At 49.5% G+C, this 21,864-nt stretch overlaps 3 protein-coding genes across 13 annotated transcripts in view; 2 read left to right on the forward strand and 1 right to left on the reverse strand.

Annotated features, from left to right (window-relative positions):
* Positions 1–21,864, reverse strand: part of LOC140213109 (uncharacterized) — a 292,692-nt gene that overhangs the window by 56,463 nt on the left and 214,365 nt on the right. For 4 of the 5 annotated variants that reach the window (XR_011890047.1, XM_072284240.1, XM_072284243.1 and 1 more), the window contains one exon: positions 17,536–17,635. The exons of the other annotated variant lie outside the window; for it this stretch is intronic. The gene's annotated coding sequence lies outside the window, so the exon portion shown is untranslated. The remainder of the gene's footprint in view (positions 1–17,535; positions 17,636–21,864) is intronic. 5 annotated transcript variants of the gene reach the window in all.
* LOC126528332 (cell adhesion molecule Dscam1-like) overlaps positions 1–21,864 on the forward strand; it is a 150,715-nt gene that overhangs the window by 56,243 nt on the left and 72,608 nt on the right. Inside the window, exons 1-2 of one of the 7 annotated variants that reach the window (XM_072284231.1) lie at positions 18,429–18,596; positions 18,725–19,021. The exons of 4 other annotated variants lie outside the window; for them this stretch is intronic. In XM_072284231.1, coding sequence (XP_072140332.1) covers positions 18,491–18,596; positions 18,725–19,021 — 403 coding nt within the window. In that variant the 5' untranslated portion in view covers positions 18,429–18,490. Of the gene's footprint in view, positions 1–18,428; positions 18,597–18,724; positions 19,022–21,276; positions 21,539–21,864 lie in introns of those variants that run through there. 2 more of the 7 variants (XM_072284236.1, XM_072284237.1) reach the window with 2 other exon arrangements.
* Positions 193–14,466, forward strand: LOC126527847 (hemicentin-2-like). Its single transcript, XM_055068944.2, has 9 exons — positions 193–232; positions 2,928–3,212; positions 5,305–5,592; positions 7,583–7,870; positions 10,142–10,473; positions 11,507–11,892; positions 12,719–12,788; positions 13,037–13,142; positions 13,241–14,466. The coding sequence occupies exons 1-9, from the start codon at positions 193–195 to the stop codon at positions 13,816–13,818; spliced, it is 2,373 nt and encodes a 790-aa protein (XP_054924919.2). The 3' UTR covers positions 13,819–14,466.

Genomic DNA, 21,864 nt, shown 5'->3' on the forward strand with positions numbered 1-21,864 from the left:
TAGAGCCGGAAACACACGTTGACCGCCATATTTTGGACATCTACAGCGTTGTTTGGTGTTCCCCTGTTTCATGCTTGGTATTCGATTGCGTGTGCAATGGCAGTGCGCATAACGTGAACGGATAAAGCTCGAGTAGTGATCGTCGGCATATCTATGCCAACTTTTCCGAAACGCGCTCGATGTGAATCCAACATGGCGGACGACAGGCTCGCGCAGGCGCACATGCTTGCTGGTTTTGACCCTTCTGCACAGCCTCGCACGCCATCCACGGTTATCCTTTTATGTGCAAATAAGCGTTATTATTTTAATTATTATAGTCCGGCCGTAAGGCAAGCATGTTTGGTTTATAGCCCTTGTGAAACAGCGTCATACGAATGTGGTATGTCGTATATAGCTACAGGTGGGCCTGGCGACCGATTAATTGTGACCACTTCCTGTTCTTTAACGTGCACTAAAGGTACGGTATACGCGAGTGTGTTTTTGTTGCGTCAAGCCCCCATCGAAGTGTGGCCGTGGCGGACGGGATCGAACCCGCGACCTCGAACTCGGCAGCGCAACGCCGCAACCACCGGACAGCTGCGGCGGGTGGTCACGACGTGCAGAGTCCGTTCTGCCTACGGGAAAACGTGCTGCGAGAGTCTCCGGAAAATCGCTCTCGTGAGCGCGCACTTTCTTCGGCGCTGCAGTCTAGTGTATGTAAGAGAGTTTTAGTTAATAGGGAGCGCTGCGAGGCTCGCTTTTCGCTTGCGTATACGCAAGCCACGTCCGTCACAGCAAAAGGCAAGCAGCTAGACTTTGGGTTCTTTTGGCAAGCAAGCACCCTCGCGGGCGCCGCCCACCTAAAAACTCTCTATCGTTGCCACGTGAAAGCAAAGGAGACGGCGAATTCAGAAAGGCTGAGAAATCAGCGCGGACACTAGCGCACATAGAATGGTCACAGCCTCATTGTCATTAATTAGCACGATTCATTTTCATTGGCGTTGTGAATAGAGCTATCCCAGCGACACTCGCAGAAAGTTTCTGCAGGTCATGGTCGTTGCTCTGAAATTGCTGTTTACACATTCATATTCAATGAAGCTAGTCCCAATGCGATAAACGAGGGGACAGGGGTGTGTCCTCATGGCAGGATGTCTCTTATATCGGGTATTTCACGACACGCCTTCAGAATTCACTAATAGGGAAGGTGAGATAATTACATGGTTATGCTTAAATATGAATTACACAATTAGTTATGCAAATTAATCTAATTAAGTCGTGCGATTTATTCCAGCAGAAGTATTGAAGCGTGCCATCCCAGGAGCTCTTAACCGTTTCCGTGCAAAGAAGTTGATGCTAATAATTTTTACACTGTAATGAATTCCGGCCGATTTCACACAGGAAAGCGAAACTGTGCTGCTGAAGAGCGCAACTGTCTCACCCACAGTAGACGCCCATGAGAGGCGTAACTTTACGTCTCACCGTCAGACGAGCATGACGCACGACGCTCCCTTTGATCAGTTTGCTCAGCTCACTCTCTCTCTCTCTCTCTCTCTCTCTCTCTCTCTGTGTGTGTGTGTGTTTAGCCTCCTGGTATAAGCCAGATTTTTTGCCGCATAGCGCCACGGAAACTGGAAACTCGGACGGCTTCCTGTCAACGCCTGTAGCACAGCTTACGCCCCGGACAACTTCGCGTGACTTTACATTTCCGCGGGTTTTGTGTTTCTCGGTATCGACACCAGAAGACGCTAGTTGTCCGTCTTGCGCTACACTCGATGCTTTCTGCCTCTTGGCGTACCCGCGGCCCGAATCTCCCCCGTTCAGTCGGTACGGGTAGTTAAGCAGTTTGCGCCACACGCGCTGTAGTTTTGCAAAAAAGAGTCCGCAAACATGTCACTCGAATCAGTTTGGAAAATTTTGACCTTTTGTGTTTTCATTACCTCCACTGCAAGAGGCTCAGTCCGTTCAACAGGTATGCTATGGTATCTGTCTCCTATTCTGTGTTCCACCTGCTTCACTAACTCTCCGTTGCTTTTAGCTGGAAACGTTTGTAGCTTAAATTGTTCTAGTAATAAAAAAAAGGAGAAGGAAAGTTCGTTTCAGAGTTGCGGTTTACGCGTGTTGGAGGCTACATGCTGATAGCGATCATGCGTGCCGTTAAACTGAAAAAAAAAAAAAAAAAAAGTGTTTGCTTTGCTCGCGCGAGTCGGAAACGAGAGCTTCTCGCGAAAGGTGCTGGAAGCTGCAAGTTTGGTGCTGCGATCGCTAAGTCACCTTGGAGATTCCTGCAGGTTCATACATAGTGCGCAGGTTCAGTTGCAGCTTATTCAAGTTACTCAGTGGTGGACATTCATACCGGAAATACGTAGGACGAGGTCGTAGAGCGTTGAGCAGTATGGGGACTGCCAGCCCGCAAAAGAATGGGGAAATACAATGAAAAGCAGCAAATACAAACTAAGTGAAAACTGGTGTTAGAAGTGTATGCTGAGACAGTAATAAACAAGAACAGAACACCGCTAACTAAAGAAAAAAATATGTTAGCCATTAGGTAATATTGATGAAGTACATCTCGAAAAGTGGCAGCAATCAAAAGTATAGCAGGCACAATATAATGTACCACACTTCAGAAGTCATCTACCTAAAAGAATGCACCGTACTCCAAATTGACTACTGCTTTATTGGAAGCGCTCCTTGTGCCTTTCTGTGCTATTCGAAGGCGTTTTTTTTTTTATTATTATTGTCTGCTTGCCTCTTTGCGTTAGCTTACAGCATTTAAGTACTTAGTTTCGAGACAAGTTCAGCTTAGCAAGGCGGGCAAGGCCGCGATTTATCAGCAATTTAACGAAGATAAAGCGGTAAGCGTGGCATGACATGTATACATTAACAACGCTGCTCGCAATGATACCAAGGAAGCAATGCGAACGATGACGGAAAGCAAGCGCGTATTTCAGGCGCTCCCAAGCTGCAGAGCGCCGGCTTTCCAGCGGAAGTTTCTCTGGGCGAAGAGATCGTTGGAACCTGCTCCGTGAAGAAAGGATCCGCGGGACCGTACGCGTTGACGTGGCTGAAGGGCGGTGCACCGGTCGAGAGCTCCGACCACGTGACCGTGAGCGTCAAAAGTAGCAGCACCGCCCTGAGCATCGACGGCGTCCGCGTGGAGGACGTCGGGAACTACACTTGCGAGGCTAGCAACGCCTTTGGGAGCGACGCCCTGACCTTGCCGCTCCTGGTAACAGGTGAATTGCGTAATGCCTGTAATAAGGAACGTCGGCATGCAAAAACCAGCTTTTTATGTTTCTACAAACTATGTGACTTAAATTAAGACGAAAACCACGCGTCAAGACTTTGTATGATTATAGTTACGTGAAACCAAAGGCCAAATCAAATGACTGGCCGTACTACTGTACTTGAAGGAATGTGAGACGCAGCAAAACTTCCATTCTCGCTGCAGAAGCTCTGCGGTGGCACAGCCGCGGGAATCGCATTCGGTGATTTTCCACTGATTACAACACAACTATTTTGGTAGCGGTGGCGAAGAGGCGTGTGGACTGTCACAAGACGTGCCTCTTCGGAACACGTGTTGTAATTGGTGCGCTGTGAAACGTAAAAAACGAATCCGTTGCGTACGTTCACACGCACGTGCAACATATAAAGGAACGCTAACAACGAAGCTTTAGCGTGACTTCCCGTTTTGTAGACTGCGTATGTCGGGCGTCTGGGGGGAGGAAGCGTGGCCCACCGATAAGTAATTAGCCGGGTACTGATTTCCCTTACAAAACTGATTAACGTGTTGCAAATACAGATAATTTCAAGTGCATTGGGAATTTCTGGGTGACGCAGTTCGAGCAAGTGCTGTTATGTGCACAACCAAATAATGCGTGATCGAGTGCTCTAGTTTTGTAGCACGCATTGTGAGCCCAGCTTCTTCAAGCTATTGTCTTCTACGCTCCAAAAACAAGCTTTCTGCAGGCCGGTTGTTAGCGAAGTGATTGGTTCTTAGCGAAGCCCTCAAACTGTCCCATTGTCGTTTTATGTAGCCCGTATGACCGACTATAGTCGGTAATGATGATGTGGTCCAATTGCGCGCATGGCGATGTGCATGGTCCTGCTTTTGTCGCTGAGCAGCTTCATTAAGCTACAGCTATCACTTGACGCTACGGAGACGTTTGTAGCTGCCATTTTTGTTCGGACAGTTCATACACCGTGCAGAAAAGCGCCGAAGTGCTTGATATTTCGGGATAATGATTTGGCTCACTGCTTCGCGCAACCCCGAACGTTGGATCGAAAACATTGGTACTGTATGTATAATATGCCGGGCGAGTTCTAATCGCAAGCTTATCCGCGCGATTTGCATGTAACCAGCAAATCGCTGCATTCTAGCGTCCCTCCTATTGTTGCAATCGCGGACACCTTCGAAGCTACCTGTGATATCGCAACAGGGACGGCAGGCGGTCTGCCGTACCGATATTATTATCAGCAGGCAGTGCTTGCGCGTCCGGTGTATCGAAGAGGACATCTTTTGTGTATTCTTCTAGGGACGGCGATAATACATTCTGAAAATGCAACTTCCAGCGACACTCAATGCAACTCTTTCAAGAAAAAGCAACTAGTCGTTACGAGTTTGTAATACGACTGACTTTGTATATCGTTGGAATGGGTGCTACATAGCCCCTTTCAGCATGGGTCTCGGTGTAAATAGAGTCCCACCAGGACACGAAGGCGGTTTGTTAGACTTCGCTACGCGCCAGTCGCTCTTTGCCCGTGAAAACAACCGTATGATTGGGCCAACAAACCGCAACGAGCCTGCATCTCGTTCGTCTCGCCCATCATTGTCGTATTTGAACGCGTTACAATCGTTTCAAGCTCGCCGCCGCCGGCGGTGCGCGCCTGCTCGCACGGGATGGCGAGAATTTGCCGAGGCTGTGGAAATTCCCGACAGACGGCGCTAGTTGTCCGCGACGCTCGAAGTTTGAAATTGCGTCTGCCGGAGCGTAGCGTGGAGTCGCTCCCCGGCACTTCTTTGCGTCGGTGTTACGGACCCAGTGTCGTTCCCCCAAGTCTGCTTCGCACCTAAAGTTCAGTCGTGGGCCTGGTGACTTTGGACCCTCGTGTTGTTAATCGCACTGATTAGTAAAGAAACCGGAAATTATGAACCAGTGCATCCTGCTGGCAATGACTCTCTCTGCGACAGTGATGATTTCTGAAGCAGACGGTAAGCGCTCAATCGACATCATCGCATTTATGTTTATCGTTAAATAGCCGGCAACTTTCTGGGCGCTAATTGAACTGGCTCGTCCGATATCCCGTGAACCCCCCTCCCAATTCCAGCGCCTCCGAAGCTGAGGGAATTCTCCTTTCCGCCCGAAGTGTCGCTGGGCGAAGAGATCATCGTCGTGTGCGTAGTCAAGAAGGGCTCGGCAGGCGCCTACCCCATAACGTGGCACAGGGACGGAGAGGAAGTGAGGGAAAGCGACCGCGTCTCCATCTCCGCGCAGTCCAAGAGCAGCGCCTCGCTTCGCATCGCCAGCCTCCGAGCCGAGGACGTGGGCAACTACACCTGCACCGCGAGGAACGAGTTCAGCAGCGACAGCTTCACCGCACCACTCGTTGTCAACGGTAACGGGCGAAATGCATTGGAAGCTGGGTAACTTGCCTGTGGAAAGCACGCTCATAATTCGCGTTACAATGTTAAAGTAGCCCACAGCGCACTTGGGTCGATCGATCGATCGATTGATTGATTGATTGATTGATTGATTGATTGATTGATTGATTGTATTTAACGCCCCAAGGCAACACTGGGTTTACGAGAGACGTCGTGGAGGAGTGCTCCCGATTAATTTTGACCACCCGGGCTTCTAAGAAGCGTGCGCCTAAATCAAAGTAGGCATTTCGCCCCCATCGAAATGCGGATGGATGGAAGGATGGAAGGTAGGAGCGTCCCCTTTGAAACGGGGCGATGGCAGTTGCCACCATGCTCAGATTTTTATTTTGCCTTTTATTTTTATCTGTGTTGTGTGTTATTGAATTTCTCGATTTTCTTTAAATACGTCTTCCTACCCTTTTAACCTTATGTCACCTCTCTGCTTTTGAGCCACCAATTCTCCAATCGCCTTTTGCTAATTTCCACCGCACCTTTATTTACATGAATATCATTATCTCTGAACCCTAGGGCCTCAGGAAGGGTGACTGTGGCCGCATCGACATCGGGGTTGATACCATCACATTTTAGTATGAGGTGTTACATTGTTTCTACATACTTACCACACACAGTACATGTGTCTTCTTCTTCGTTAAGTTTCTTTTTATAGCTCCGCGTTCTAAGACATCCTGATCTAGCTTCAAAGAGTAGGGCACTGCCTCTTGAGTTATCATAAAACGCTTCCTTCCTGATCTGCTGTTTCCAGTATCGATATAGTTCTACACTATGCTTCTTTTCCATTGAATTTATCCAATTTTTACCTTCCGCATTTTTAACCTGTCGTTTAATGCGCTGTCCTTTTTCGTCCTCGTGTCTGGCATACTTACTGATTAGCTTCCTAGTTCTTTTCCGCCATTGTGAGTCAACGCTCTTTCTGTATAGGTATTTAAACACCTTAGCTGCCCACCTGTTATCATCCAATTTCCTCCGACGTTTTTCGTATAGGATTTTACTCTGAGCTTCCCGTGCTTCGAATGATGCCCAGCCCATATCTCCCTGCACTGCTTCGTTTGTGGTTTTGCCGTGGGCACCTAGTGCTAACCTTCCCACAGCTCTCTGATTTACCTCTAGTCTCGACTGAACCTCTGCCCTTAAACACAGGACCGCATTCCCGAAAGTAAGCCCCGGCACCATTACTCCCTTCCAAATGCCTCTCAGTACCTCATACCTGTTGTAACCCCACAATGCCTTATGTTTCATTATCCCGGCCTCTCTTCGCCCTTTTGTTATTAAAGACTGTTCGTGCTTTTCCGTGTACATCTGCCCTTTGTTCTCGTTCGACCGGGAGTCGAACACGCCACCTAGTGCTCCGCGGCAGAACGCCATTGCCGGTGAGAGGAAATCACCGCCGGTATACAGGAAATCAGTGCTGAAGACCTGGGTAGCTTAAATGGTTGCCACGTTTTGCGGCAATGCATAGCATGGTTTTGTTTGGTGTTCCCGCCAACGTTTTTCGATTCGTTCCTGATGTATGCTGCGATGAAGCGCCTTATGTAACGCAACGCTGTATTTCTGGAATACATGACCCGCGAGATTGTGCACGTAATGTGCTACGAATCTTGGAGGCCGTGCTGAAAGCACCTAAAAAGTTGATTTTTTACTCCCTAGACGCCGCTAGTTGTCCGTTGCAAACCGCACGTCTTGAAATGCTTTTTCCGCGAGGTGCCAGTCAGTCAGTTTCGAAAGTCGGTTGCTAGCGGAATGAAGGCTGTGGTACGAGTTACCGGGCAGGTTCTAACGAAGCCAAGTAAATGTTTGATGATAATAATTATCGCGCTTCTGTTACTGACGCCACGACGCTCCATGGCCAGAGAAGACGGTAAGGGCGCAACATTTCCTGTTCGGAATTTGGCATCTATTTTTGAGTGGCTAATTAACATGATCTTATACCTGATCGTTTCTGTGCAGCAGTGCCCATTCTCAGGGAATTTTCATTTCCGCCGGAAGTCACACTGGGCGAGCACGTATTGGTGAGCTGCTCGGTTAAGAAGGGCGACACTGGACTGCACCACATGGCGTGGCTGAAGGACGGCAAAAATATGGAGAACAGCGATCGAGTGTCGCTGTCCGCGCAGTTCAGCGGGAGCGTAACTCTGCGCATTGCTAACCTGCGTCCCGAAGACGTCGGCAACTACACTTGCGTAGCGAGGAACTCCTTTGGCAGCGACAGCTTCACGGCGCCGCTCCTCGTACAAGGTAACAGTTTACGAAGCTCGAACATTTCGACTGGTCCTACGTGCACGAAGTGTGTGTGTGTGTGTATATATATATATATATATATATATATATATACATACAGACATCACTCTATGCTTATAAGACCTAGTGCATGTCGTTCGGAGTCAATTTGAGAAGCGGCCAGAAATTTTTATGACATCCGAATAACTGACTAAAACTAGTTCTTTTAAATTGTTCGAATTGTTAAGATGCGACGTCAACTATGGTGATGTATCGGCTGGTAAGAGACATCAAAATGAGATGTCAGAAACGCACGCACACATGTATGATTTTTTTTTTCTTTTTTTGGGTGCAGACGGCTTGCGAAATATGAAAACTTCCGTGCGACTATGCGCCCGCGCGCACGATTAGCAGCGCCATGCACTATTTTCAGTGGCAAATCAAGCTGCCGATCTGCAATAGGGCCGAGAAGCAGCGATTACAAAACGTGCGTTCTTTTCACGACACCCCAACAGCTCCCAGCGAGATGGAAAAACGAAACCGAGGTGTTCGCGTGCATGTTTAGTAACACCCACGGGAAGCTTGAAAGAAGCAAAGAAAAATAAAGCGGAAGACTACAGTGACTGCCAGAGGGAGCCGAACCCAGAACCAAACCTACGGACTGCTGCAGCTGCGGCGTCGCTGTTCCACGTCCCGTCGCTGTCCTCCTGCTGGTCCTATTTCGACCAGCTGCAGGGGCTGCTCGGCACACGAGTGATTTTTCTTTCCTTTCTTTTTCCCTTTTACGTTTCATCTGAATGCGGCCTCTGCAGCCGTGGATCGACGGCGTCATCTTGTGCTCAGCAGTAGAACAGCGAACTGTGCGCGTTTACTTTAGAGGTTGGTAACCGTGAAGATGAATGATGCGAAGACGTGAACATGTGGCATGATGTGATGCATATATCCGGCGGAGAAGACGCGCACAAAGTAAGCGACGTGGCACTGGAAACTGGTTTACCGTCATCAACTTTCAAGTCAACACGCACTTACACTGCCTGCCCGACGGGCGGTGTTTACCGTTGCTCAAAGCGGCCGTGCTCCCTTCTTATTTTTTCTATGGTTTTCTCGGTAGCAGCGAAAGCCGGGCTTGGTAACGAGGCAATATTATCTGGGTCTGTGCGCTACCTGAACGAGAACATTGCTATTTTTGTTTCTCTCTCTCTCTCTCTACACGTCACTCGTCCTACGTACCTGTTACGAGAGCGCTTGTAACATTTATCGCGCGACAGCTCGTGCAGGATAAAATGAGCACGTGCAGCATCAAATACAAGTGCGCGAGCGTCGACCACGAGAGCCGGATTTCGAGACGCCAGCCCGGGCTGAAAGACGGGCACTAAGGGGGAACTAAGGTTTCTCACTTTCAGTACTCGTGAAGACGTCAAAAACGCGAGCAGCTGAGTGTATATAATATCCACGTAGATGGTTGGCTAAGCGGACAGTGGCCATCGTCTTAAGCTTCGTTCCAGCACTAAGGAAGCCGTCAAAGAAGACTGCTTCGCCAAGACAGCATCGAAGTCATAAACGCGATGCAGGCTACTCTGCTGTCCGAACAAGATGGTGGCTTATCAGGTAGCTTGGAAACTCGACGGGAAGGTCGTCTGCGCACAGTGAAACGTAGTAACGCTTTCCTGTCTGCCTTGCCTTAAGCTACGGTGTGTTTTTCATAGGTTAGCAAGCGTCAATAATTACAATACAGAGATAACGTGTGTGCTTTTCTTTTTTACTTTTTTTTCTATTGCCGCGAGGTGGCGTCACATCGCGGCAGCGCCTAAAGGCGGTTGCGGGTTTGGTGGGAAAGGTACGGAGACCACAAACAACCGAGGAGTACAAAAACGAAGTTCCCAATAATGGCTCAGAACGCCTGATGCTGGGCATTTATTCTGTTACAGAAAATAAAAATTAAAAAGAGAACTGCGTGTGCGATTCAGCAAAAACAAAAGAAAGAGAAAAGAGCTTAGTGGCGCAAGCCAGCGCCCCCTTAGCAACTATTCATCCATCATCATCTTTTGGACGGTTCCGGACGCATTCAATTACTTGCGTATTGCTTGGGGTCGACGCTGCCCCCTTTGCTGTCTACGTAGTCTTTCTCAGATGCTGGCCATTAAACGCTCGGCTCGTACTGAACTGAAGCGCACCAGTCGTTCAGTATCCCAACTGACAAATGCTGACAACTAAGCACGGCTGCCCATACTGCACGCGCGGTGTGAAAGCACTGGTCAACAGAGGGCGTTTTCCCCCAAACGCTTCCAGAAGCCCCAAAAGTGGCCGACTTGTCCTTCCCCTCGAATCTCGCGATGGGAGACGAAGTGATAGCCCTGTGCGTGGTCAAGAAAGGCAGCGCCGGACCGTACCACGTCGAGTGGCGCAAGGACGGTGCGGAGCTGAGACCCACGGGCCGGCTGTCCCTGTCGGCGCTGTCTCAAAGCAGCACGGCGCTGAGGATCGAGAGCCTCCGCCCCGACGACATCGGGAACTACACGTGCACGGCGAGGAACGCGTTCGGCAGCGACACCGTCACGGCATCGCTCGTCGTCAACGGTAACACATCTTCGATTGGGAGCGTCAAGCTGGTTGACGATGACGTAGCCTAGAAATCGCTGCCCAGATTGAGTGGCGGGGAGCCCTAAGCCGCGTACGCCCGTAGAAGGGGCCCCGAGTGAATGTGTTTTGAGGACGCTCATAATGCAACACTTAGACCTCGCCGCTGCGTACAGCTGCTTCCCGCTGCGTCGGATCGAATATCTAGTGATGGTCTCCCGTACATTTGGGATACATATGCCGAGACGAGCCTCTGCGTGAACATCAAGTTTCGGTGTTGGCACAGTATAACCTGAACATTCAGTGAGTCATATGCCGCACTATAGTAGCGTTACCTCCTTTTATAATAAACACTCCTTCTGTCTCGCTCCGCCCAGAGAGCGAGAGAGAGAGAAACTTTGGTTTTATTCGCACCCTTCCGTTCATCATAGAATCTTTTCAAGGAAGCTGTTTGCACGGCAGTGACGCTATACAACTACATTGTTCTTTATTGTACATATCACCGTAGACACGTGGTGCGTTTGGCGGAGCACCGTCGCGTTGAGATTTCGGTACATGTTATCAAGAACCGAAGATGGTAGAGAGTACTGCGGAGCTCCCGCCCGCCCACTTGTGGTTTTCCTCATAGCCAAACTGTGCATTTGGGACGTAGATGTCCAATAATTATCATTATTATTATTATCAATAGATTGCAAAAGGTATATTTTACGTGGAACGTGGCGGGGTCGTTTCTCGTGTTTCTCTCGCACGCCACGCATTTCCAGCAGCACCGCTGCACGCGGACTGCTCGCAAGTAGTGCGCAGAACGAACGCTAGGTGTCGCTAGTTGTCCAGAGTGCGCGTAGTGCGCCTGCCGAGGGGTTGCCGCCCGCTTCTCCCGATGTTAATCGCGCGCTGCAGGGTGTGACGCTTCATGTGGTTACAAGGCACTCAGTGAATCGAGGCAACGGCCATCGCGATCATGCGGGACGTCCTGGAGATTTTTATTGTCGCCGTCACCATCGCATACGCAAGAGGTTCTGGTAAGCTATACCTTCGGAAGCTGCACTACAAATTCGAGTCGCACAGTCATGAGAGAAAAAAAATGTTCGCGGCGTCATTCCACACTTCTGCTTGCTTTCAGGGCCTCCGAAGGTTTTCGAATTCACGTTTCCTCCAGAGGTAGCGCTAGGCGACGAAATTCTCGCTGGATGTGTCGTCAAGAAAGGCACGTTGGGACCGTACTTCATCAGTTGGCACAAGGATGGCACAGAACTGGTCAGCGGGGACCGCGTGTCGGTGTCCGGCCAGTCCAAGACCAGCGCCGCGCTGCGCATCGCGGCCGTTCGGCCCGAGGACGTCGGCAACTACACCTGCGTGGCGAGAAACTCGTTCGGCAGCGACAGCTTCACGGCACCACTCGTAGTCTACGGTAACGGCTACAGCCTTTCCATACTTACTGTACGCGTTTCTGGGTCGAGTAAGTGATTGTCTTTAACATTTCAAGTATACATTTGAGGTTATGGACGACGTCGTAACGGAGGGTTCTGGGCTTTTTCAGATATGGGCCAGTACCACAGTATTTAGCCACGTTTCCTTTTTTTTCCCTGACATTTCAACGCCGTAACACGTCTGCTGTGGCCAAGAAACGCGCCCAATCGTCACAGACGCTGAGCTGCTCATTATTCCCAACACACGCGAAAAAAAAACTACATTGTGGAAAACATGGTTTGGAAGGTCGTCTTCGGTGCGTATTACGTAATGCAGCACTTGTGATGGAGTTAAGGAATTCGCGCTGCGACCTCTTGCAAACAGGAAAAAATAACTGCTCATTATGACGCTGCACCATGCCAGCGGCGGATCTGGGTGTTAGCTTTGGGGCATCAGATTACTCATTCATCACTTTAATGAATACCGATGATCTGCGCCATTGTGCCTTCTCATCGACAAAACACGCATTGTGTTAATAGTCTTCTCATCTATGACTTTCTCATACCAACCTTCAACTTGGAAGAGTTGATCGAAACTTGAAAAGCGTGAGAAGTAAAGACAAGAATATACCCTGCAATTCCACATATAAGGTTCTGAAGCAAACGTAGCCGTAGTGATCCTAACTTATCGCCATTGATATGTGGTAATTTGTAATGTACGAAACGCCTCGCAGCTGTATGAACTTGCATGCGCAAACTGCAGGCCGCTGTACGGCGTCACGTCACTCAGAAAAGAGGTTCTATGTGCACGCACGATCTCGAAGCTCCCGTATAAAATGCGCACGCATCAGATGAAGAAGTATCACCTCACTGGAAGCAGGTGCACTTTCCACTCTGCGACCCCGCGCATGCAAGACGTGTCGGAGCGTCGTACGGCTCGTGCCGAATGTGTATGTGGTTCGATCTACGCGCGTCGGACATTCAAATTTCGTCACTGGATCTGTTGCGCGTCGCCAGCACCAGGCGGCGGTAGTTGTCCGCTTGTCTGAGATCAAGCTTCGGCGTCTCGTTTTCGGCTCTTCCGGAGCCATTCAGTTCGAGGACTTCGGTTTAGGTAGTCGTTCCCTGAAGTCTGAACTAATTGCGTGTGTACTTGCACGCGAAGGTGGATTCAGAGGTCTTGGATTGCGTTCCATAGGTAATTCAGTACATTCGTTCTCGCGAAGCAATGAGGAACTGCGTCAGCCCAGTCACTTTGACGCTGCTAGTCTTCTCGATGATGACCTCATCGACACTTTCAAACGGTAAGCTTCCGTCCCTCAAACGAACAGTATCGCAGCGAACTGCGATCCGTTCTAAGCGCGTAACGAGCGCATTCTCGCATCGGCGTTCTCTTCGGCAGCCCCGCCGAAGGTCGCTGAGCTCGCGTTTCCGTCGGACGTCGCGCTAGGAGACGAAGTGATCGTGTCCTGCGTGGTGAAGAAAGGCAGCGCGGGGCCCTTCGTCGTCGGTTGGTTCAAAGACGGCGAGCAGCTGAAAAACGCGGCAGGCCGCGTCGCCGTGTCCACGCCGTCCAAGAGCAGCGCGACGCTCCACATCGCCGCCCTCCGAGCCGAGGACGTCGGCAACTACACGTGCGTGGCGAGGAACCGCTTCGGCAGCGACAGCGCCACCGGGCAGCTCGTCGTTCAGGGTAACTCCGTCACTGAAATGTGCGAGCACTCGCTCTCCGAGTTCCTCTTCTTGCCAGAGAGGGATCGGAACGCGAGGGAAGCCCAGAAAGCACGGCTTTCTCCGAAGCGGGGAAGCTGCGTGTTCCTTAAATATATGGGGATCCGTGCAGTAGTAGTAGTTGGTGGTTTGTCTACTTTTCGTAGACCAAGGACTAAGAAAGGAAATTACTGCATATCACAATACAACTGTCTATCTTCGGGTGCTAACAACTGCGGCCAGCGGATAGAGGGGGGGGGGGAAATGTAGAAAGAACGGCAGCGAGGATAGAGTAGTAGAAAAAAGTATATAGACTAATTTAGTAGTAGCGCCTAGGTTGACATTTCACCGATAGTTCTCTTGCAGTGTCACTTTACCGAGTTCTTGTTGCGAGGCATATTGTAGCAAAGTGCCCAGTCAAGGTCGCGGCAGCGCGGCACCAGATATCATAACCGTCACATACCACAAGCGGATGGTATTACCAGCGGCGGAAAGAGTTGTGAAATTTGCTCACAGGTACAGTAAACCTGTCTTTTAAAAAAAAAGAAGAAAAACTCGTAGAAGTTGGGTTGGGCAGACATGTTCCAATGCGAGAGCAAACTCGCATGCTTAAATCAAGGTGACGTCACGGAGATGCAGCGGCGCTGTCGTATGTATCTCCGACCAGGCGCCCTATTTTAATATCTCGTTTTAACTTTAACGAGGCTCCCGCCGATCAATTGTAATCGAAGCGGCTGGAACAAAGCAGAAACGAGCGAACTGTGTATTCAACTACTCGCTTGGCCTACACGTAACTGGTGCCTAAATACGCCGGTTTCTACGCTATGGTTCGTTGCCACAAAACTAGCGGCTCTATAAAACTGATCCACAACACGTGGGCGGGACCGTACATACGTCCCTGCCCGCGGCAAACACACCATGGCTACGATGTGGACGAAAGAGGCATAATGTGGCCGAGATGTTGGGTCACGTTTATACCACCGTATTTTCGTGAGTCTAAGATCACTCATTCTGCTGCATTTCCCCGTTTAGTGAACCACAAACGACAACGGTTATATTTGTGGCGATTATGAGATTTAGGCCTTCTCCTTTATGGGAGAACATTTTAGTGCCATCGACAGCTAACGCCTATGGCGTCGTGCGTGAGCTTAAGCTTGCTGCGTCACTAAACGCACGTTGAGTGGATAGTATCGTTACTTGAATTCAAGATGACGTGTGTTCGTTACTCTGAGTTATGCTACGTCTGCTTAACTACGACAACATGCTTTCCGGCACTACTTTTTTCTGAAATATGACCTGAAAGTGTGTTTGCACTGACGGTCCGCACCTTTCCGTTGTTCACTTTTTCCGTTGGCTGTTATGTTCGGCAACGTTCTTGTAGCGGCAGTTGGTTAATTAAACAGTTTGCCGAGCTATCGGCCCACCGTTTGACCTGATTACTTCTGGGTTTTTTCATACGCGTGTTTCGTTTCGCGTGTGCACAGTACAAGACCCGGGAGATACATACGCACAAAGGTAACTTCCACGTCCTCACACTGCGTGTGCGCGACATCCACGTAGGGCATGCTGACAGTTCTGCTCAAACCGTTGCTTATTTGCGTGACTTGCGCTCCCTGAAACACTTTTATATCATCACGAAGCCGTTGCCGAAGCTCTTGCTGAAAGGCAACATCAATGTCTGACGAAACATTGCGCGTCACATCGTTAATGTATCTTTTTTTTTTTTTTTTTGTCATGGTATATTGTCTCTGCCAAGCAATATCGAAGAACAGTGCTCGTTCGAAAGCCGGAAAACTGCAATTAATTCTTAACTCTCGCATTACATCGGTAAGAGCTCCATCTGCTACAAGTGCCTTTTGTCCAGAATTATTTGGCACATGTTAACTAGTAGAAGTCACTAAGGAGTCATGAAGGCTTCACTGCCAACCTCAACGGCGAAGGCCTTCATGAGTTGGCGACATCGCGTCTGCAAAACCTTAGGGTACCGTCCGGACTTGAAAGCAGCCGCCCCATGGCCTCCGAGATCCACATCGGCGCGCGGTTCTCGAAACGCGCGCGGGGGTAAATCTCGGAGGCCATGCCGCCCCCACGTAGTTCGCGAAGACTCCACCAGATGCTGCTAGCTCCCTGCGTAGGGGCGCGAAACGTTGAGGCCTCAAAAAGCAGCTTCCACGGAGTGAAACCACATTCAGCATCGAATTGGAGGCGCGTTAGTCTTCAGGAGCTCGCCGTGCGACATGAGGCTGCTAAGCATGCTCCTTGCGTTAGCGACTGAATTTCTTGCTACAAGTGCTCAAATGCAAGGTAAGCGTCAGATCTCGGCCTCTTGATGACAATTTAATGGTGATCCTTACCTTTATTTTATTTTTAGTTATAAGAAGTGCGCTGACCTTACACGGCATAACTTAGTTTCCAACGTTGCACATAGCGGTATTAACGCCCGCATCCAGTCGCACCTGTCAATGCTTTATAGTAAGAGAGCGCTGTTTTCTATACTATATCATCGATATAACTAAGACATTGGCACGACACCCGATGTGTGAGATGACTGCTCTCCATCCTTACTTCCTCAGCGAATTGCGAACACATATATAACGCAAATTTAACGCAATATTACGTTATTTATATGTATTTTTACTGACAAACAAGAAAACAGCTGCAGCACATCTGGAAAGAGAACAGGCTTATATTTGCCGCGCGCTCAAATATTTTCAAAACGCATTGTTCACCGCTCACGTTCCAGCCTCGCCGAAGCTACAGAGCACCGGATTTCCCAGCGAAATCTCGCTCGGCGACGACACCGCCGCGATATGCCTGGTCTCGAAGGGCTCGTCGGGACCGTTCAAGATGACGTGGTACAAGGACGGCCACGAAGTACGCAACTCCGACCGCGTCACCGTCGTGGTCGGAGCGAGCAAGGCGGTGCTGAACATCGACGCCGTCCGAGTGGAAGACATCGGCAACTACACTTGTGCAGCGACTAACCGCTTCGGCGCCGACAGCCTGACTGTGCCACTCCTAGTGACAGGTGACACAATCTTTGGTGCACGCGATTATCCTCAACTGAGTATACACGACGGTCCCTCAACCCAAGCGCATATCGGTGTCCTGGCGTTCGTACGTTTGGAATCGGCGTCATCAGCGTCTGTGTTGATAGCTCGTGACAGTTTTAGTAGAGTAAAACACAAGTGGTACCTTAGTCAGGGTAATCACATCGCAATATACTTTCATCCTTACGGGTACACATATAGTGACCACTGGAGAACCATATCGCTGCTCGTAAATGGTTGATTTTTACTTGCGTCGCGCGCGTAATTGACGCTTACACACTGCGTAGTCAATGAGCTGAATGTTGAAGGTTAGTGCACGAAAGGCGTTCTTTGTGTCAACGCACACGATCGGCAACGTGTACGCGGGGCAACAGCTAAGCGTCTGAAAATTAAGGCAGGAGGTCCGTCCGCGTCCATATTATCACTCCGCGTCGCAGAATGTTTCTGCTCGTGTCCGCTAGAGGGCGCCGCGATGCTGTACAACGTAATTAGTATAACGCGTACAACGTCAAACCCCTCTATCTTATACAGCGCCTACTGCCCGTGTCCTGGACAGGCCTGAACGCCGAATGCTTCAAATCACAGGAACTGGTCTATCGCTGCTTGCGTTCTGCGAGGTGCGAATAGTATTCACGGGGTCTTGGATTCATCGCTTCTGCGCTAAGGAAGAGTTCGTTTCTTCCGTGCCACAGACGCCTTGCGACGGCGCGCGTTTCAGCGCACTTGTGGTCACACGGCTGGGGAACACTCGAAACGGAGCGAAATATTATGTGCACCCAGCATGCTCCAGAAACGTGCCGGTACCTGCGATGTGTGCTTGCATTAGCGAGACACAAAAGCCTACAACTACATTTGTAAACTTCTGAAAAAAGCGCAAGAGGAAAGATGTACGGATGACTACTGCAGCGATATTGTCGGGGCCGCTGGATGAACTTACCAGGCATATATGCATATGTAGAGTAGGTGCGGTTCCATTCTGAGCGTTGCACTGGCCGACAGCTTAGTGGTTGTTCGGTAGTGATACCTTGTTGTTCGTCCTGCGGCAGAACAGAAGAGGCAACTTCAGAATTTGGGACAATGAGGTAGTATGAACATTTATTAAATAGCGTACCTTGCGCGAACTGCCAACCATCGACAAACGCACGTCATCTAAATGAAACAGCAGGTCCTTCGTCACAATCATCATCATCAGCAGCACATTTAATGTGCACTGCAGGACGAAGGCCTCTCCCTGCGATCTCCAATAATTCCTGCAACCTAAGTTTATATTCGCGCGGAGGCTAGGTTACCCGCGAAGAGTGAACATGTCTCCTATCAAAGCCATTTAAGAAGACCGGCTTTCATGTTTGCAGGTGATCCGAGTCAATTGCAACTATATATATATATATATATATATATATATATATATATATATATATATATAGTTATGTTTATAAAATTCTAAACGTATTGGCGGTCCCTCTTCCATCCTGTTGAGTCGCCGTATTCGCTGCCAGAATCCTTCGAAAAAAGCACAATGTAGAAAAATACAAATGTTTCAAAGAATGTTACGACCACATATATCAGCCAACTAGTACGCCTTCTGTGCTCTCTGTCCTAAAGCTCGCCGTTCCGAGCCGTAATGTTTGGTGAGCGGACGGGTACTTGAGCGACGATGCGCGCGCGCGGTAATTCAAAATCCTTCGCAGCGTTAGTGCCATCCTCCAACACGACGCGGCGCTAGTTGTCCAGGTCTTCGCATGGTTGATCTCCTGGGGAAGTCCGGGCTGTGCTTCAAACGGATTCACTCCACATACATCCAACGGCGCAGGCACCCATGCTACGCTGCTCTCCAGGCGTTATCACTAAGACGCGCGGGCGCACACACCTCGCTTGCTGTTAAAATAGTTCGTATGAAGCGTAACAGTTCACATTACGCAAAGAAGTACATGGATAATTTTGGCGTGCTAATTCTGGGAACCGTGCTCGTTGCGGCGACATCGGCAGCGACTGGAGCTGGTAAGGAGCGTCATTACGTTGGTCACTTTCGTCCTGCATGACTCCGTTTGCTTTGTGCCGCGGCATCAAATTATAAAGCGAGCTCACGAGAAGTGACGGACCTCTTTATGCTCTTCTTGCTGCGTCAGCGCCACCGAAGCTCGGAGAGCTGTGGTTTCCGCCGGACGTCACCCTGGGTGACGAAGTCGTCGTCACTTGCGTGGTCAAAAAGGGTAGCGCGGGACCCTATCAGATCACTTGGGAGAAAGACGGCAGAGAAGTGGCAGGCAAGGGAACGGATCTTCGAGTCTTCGTGTCTACGCTATCCATGGGAAGCGTGGCGCTTCGCATCGCCAGCCTCCGAGCCGAAGACGTCGGCAACTACAGCTGCACGGCGAGGAACCGCTTCGGAAGCGACAGCGTCACGGCGCCTCTCGTAGTACACGGTATGAATCTTCACATCAGGGAGGAAGAGGGAAGGTCGTCTTATCACTGTACCCCACGCCTGCCCGTTGCCCGTTTTTCTTCTCGATGTTGCGCATGCCGATTTTCCGAATAGACCTTTAAAAAGGCGATGACCGATGTAGTGATTGATTGATTGATTGATTGATTGATTGATTGATTGATTGATTGATTGATTGATTGATTGGGTTTAATAGCGCAAAGCTTTACCACCTGCGGTTACGCTCCTAAATGTAAGTACACGAGAGCTTTTGCATTTAGCCCCCATCAAAATGCAGCCACCGCGGCAGGAAGTCGAGCCTCTTGAAGCCTGCGTGAAATGATATTAGCATTTAGAAAGCCGTCGGTAAAAGCTAGCTGTCCCTATACGCAGCTTATACACACGAATTCTGCAACGCCGCAACTATGGGTATAACCGTAAGCAAACGTGTCCAGCTGTTTGATGTTTACACTTCAGCCTGCCCTTTGTGCAAGACGCGAACGCTTTTTCAAGCATGATGAGCTCCAGCTGATATAAATAACAAGAATGATAAGATAAGAAGCATAATGAACTCCACTCTAAGATAACTGATTAGACGCAGCTACACCCTCCCGATAACTGACGGTTGCGTGTTTTCCGCAACCATACCACAGAATCGATTCCCTTTGTACTTCGACACTGAACTAAAGGGATTCGATTGTCGATCTGGTCTGCGCTTCACATCACTGGCCCTCATTTCGCACCGCATACGTACGTACGTACGTAGGTGTGTGTGTGTACTTGAGCTATATGACAGATTGATTGCTTACATCGCGCCAAAGTGACAGGTGTCGCAAAGCTCACGTGATCTGCATTTGTTCGCGAAAAATATACGATGATAGTGGTTATTGGCTTAGAAGTAGCGACAAAAGATATGGGTGACGTCTTTAAAACATCAAAACATTTCCTAATGGGGCCTCAAGTACTGTCGACCTGTCTATTGTACTGTCGACGAGTAACTTTGAGAGTCGCAAAAATAGAACGACCGGCTGTGCTTTCTGATGATCGTTTTTGATATAGCAGAGGTGGTGGCTTCGCTCATAAGCTGGCTCGTCTGCGAAGACTGACTAGTGTTGCGACATGTGCTTTGAGAGCGTATGGCTATAATGGAAACATGAGCGTTGTCTGGCTTCAGGCCTGACATGAAACTCCCAGTGAACCCCGAAAACGAGGTAAAAAGACAAGCGGGGCGCATACTCGACGAACACGCTCTCCTGTATTTCCTACGAAACAAGCAGATACCGCGAATCGTGCGCAGATTAAAACGAAGGAAGCGTAATCTGCTGAAGACATTGCATGGACGTCGGCCCCCGTGAAGCGGTTCGCCCAACATTCAAAAACAAGCGACGCTGACGCGGTCTCTGGAAATGTCCGAAAGGTGCCGCTAGTTGTCCACCTACGACGGCTGCTGCTCTGCACACACCACTCTGCTTGCATTCATGTGCAACCCAGCTCGCCCGCTCATTTACGGCTTCACGAAGAGCAGCACCTCGCACGCGTTCCTAGAAGTCGCTCTACTCGTGCCCTCCGCTTAAATTCCAGCGTAAGCTGGAGGATTCGCCCTTCATGATGAGGAAGTCGGCCCTTTCCGTCTTGGTTGTTTTAGTTCTCAATACTGCAGCTAATGCACAAGGTGAGTTTTCATCTTTGCTCGCTTATAACGGGACGTCAGGGCAACGTTTTTGCATAGCTTTTGTGATACATTAACGATGATATTAATGTCGATTTAGTGGCACTGATTCCTCTGCCTTCGATATACCCAAGCATAATTCCACGCAGGACTGAAACGCGCTCTAAATTTAATAAAGTGCGAGCAGCATAACTGCCCTGTACCGTTACTTATTAGGTAGGATTAACAGAACTGGCGAAGCTAAGCACCCCGATGTAATTGTTTAAGCAATGGTATAGTGTGATGTAGGGTATAACATCTGCTATTTCACATTGTCGCGCAGAAATTCGATATGTCTCTACTTATAAGTGAATCCCTCCCCCCATAAAAAAAAGAAAGGAAAAATGAGGAATACTAACAATACTTTCTTTTTTATTTCTTGCGCAATATATCGTCCTGCTGTAAGCTGCTAAGGATCAGTGTCTTAAGAGCAGGCTATCAGATATATGCGCGAGGCCCGTGAGCGACCGTTCAGTCTTCTCGCCAGCACATTTCGGCTGGAAAGGGTCACCTTGCCAAACGTTTCAGCGCCTCCGAAGCTGCAAAGTTCCGGATTTCCGAGCGAAGTCTCACTGGGAGACGACACAGTCGCAACGTGTCTCGTTAAGAAAGGCTCGTCCGGACCGTTCAAAATGGCTTGGCACAAGGACGGTGACGAAGTGCGCGACACGGACCGAATCACCGTCGTCACTAAAGCCAGCAGCGTGGTTCTCAGCATCGAAGGTGTTCAAGTCGCAGACATCGGCAACTACACGTGCTCGGCGGCGAACGAAGTCGGTGTCGACGCCTTGACCATGTCACTGGTCATCACAGGTGAAGCACTGCCTCTTACGCTCTCAAACAACTCCAAAACGTTATATCAAAAACGCACCGTTCACTATCATTCGTTCTGTGCTTGCAGCGTGGTACAGGTCGTTAGCGTGCCGTATTTTAGCAAATGTACGAAGTCTGCGTCGACGCTTTGACGCTTTTGCCGCTTTCCACGCTTGAACAGTTTCTAATTGATGTTCTCGAGGAACTTCAAAGAATATCAGTATGCTACCGCGGTACACGCGTCGTTTATAATCGTTGCTTGAATTTACTTTAGATATGGAATACGTCTTTAGCGTGTGCCATACCGCGACAAAATCGGATGCCAC

This window comes from Dermacentor andersoni, chromosome 9 (genome assembly GCF_023375885.2).
Source record: "Dermacentor andersoni chromosome 9, qqDerAnde1_hic_scaffold, whole genome shotgun sequence".
In the NCBI taxonomy this organism is placed as follows: domain Eukaryota; kingdom Metazoa; phylum Arthropoda; class Arachnida; order Ixodida; family Ixodidae; genus Dermacentor; species Dermacentor andersoni.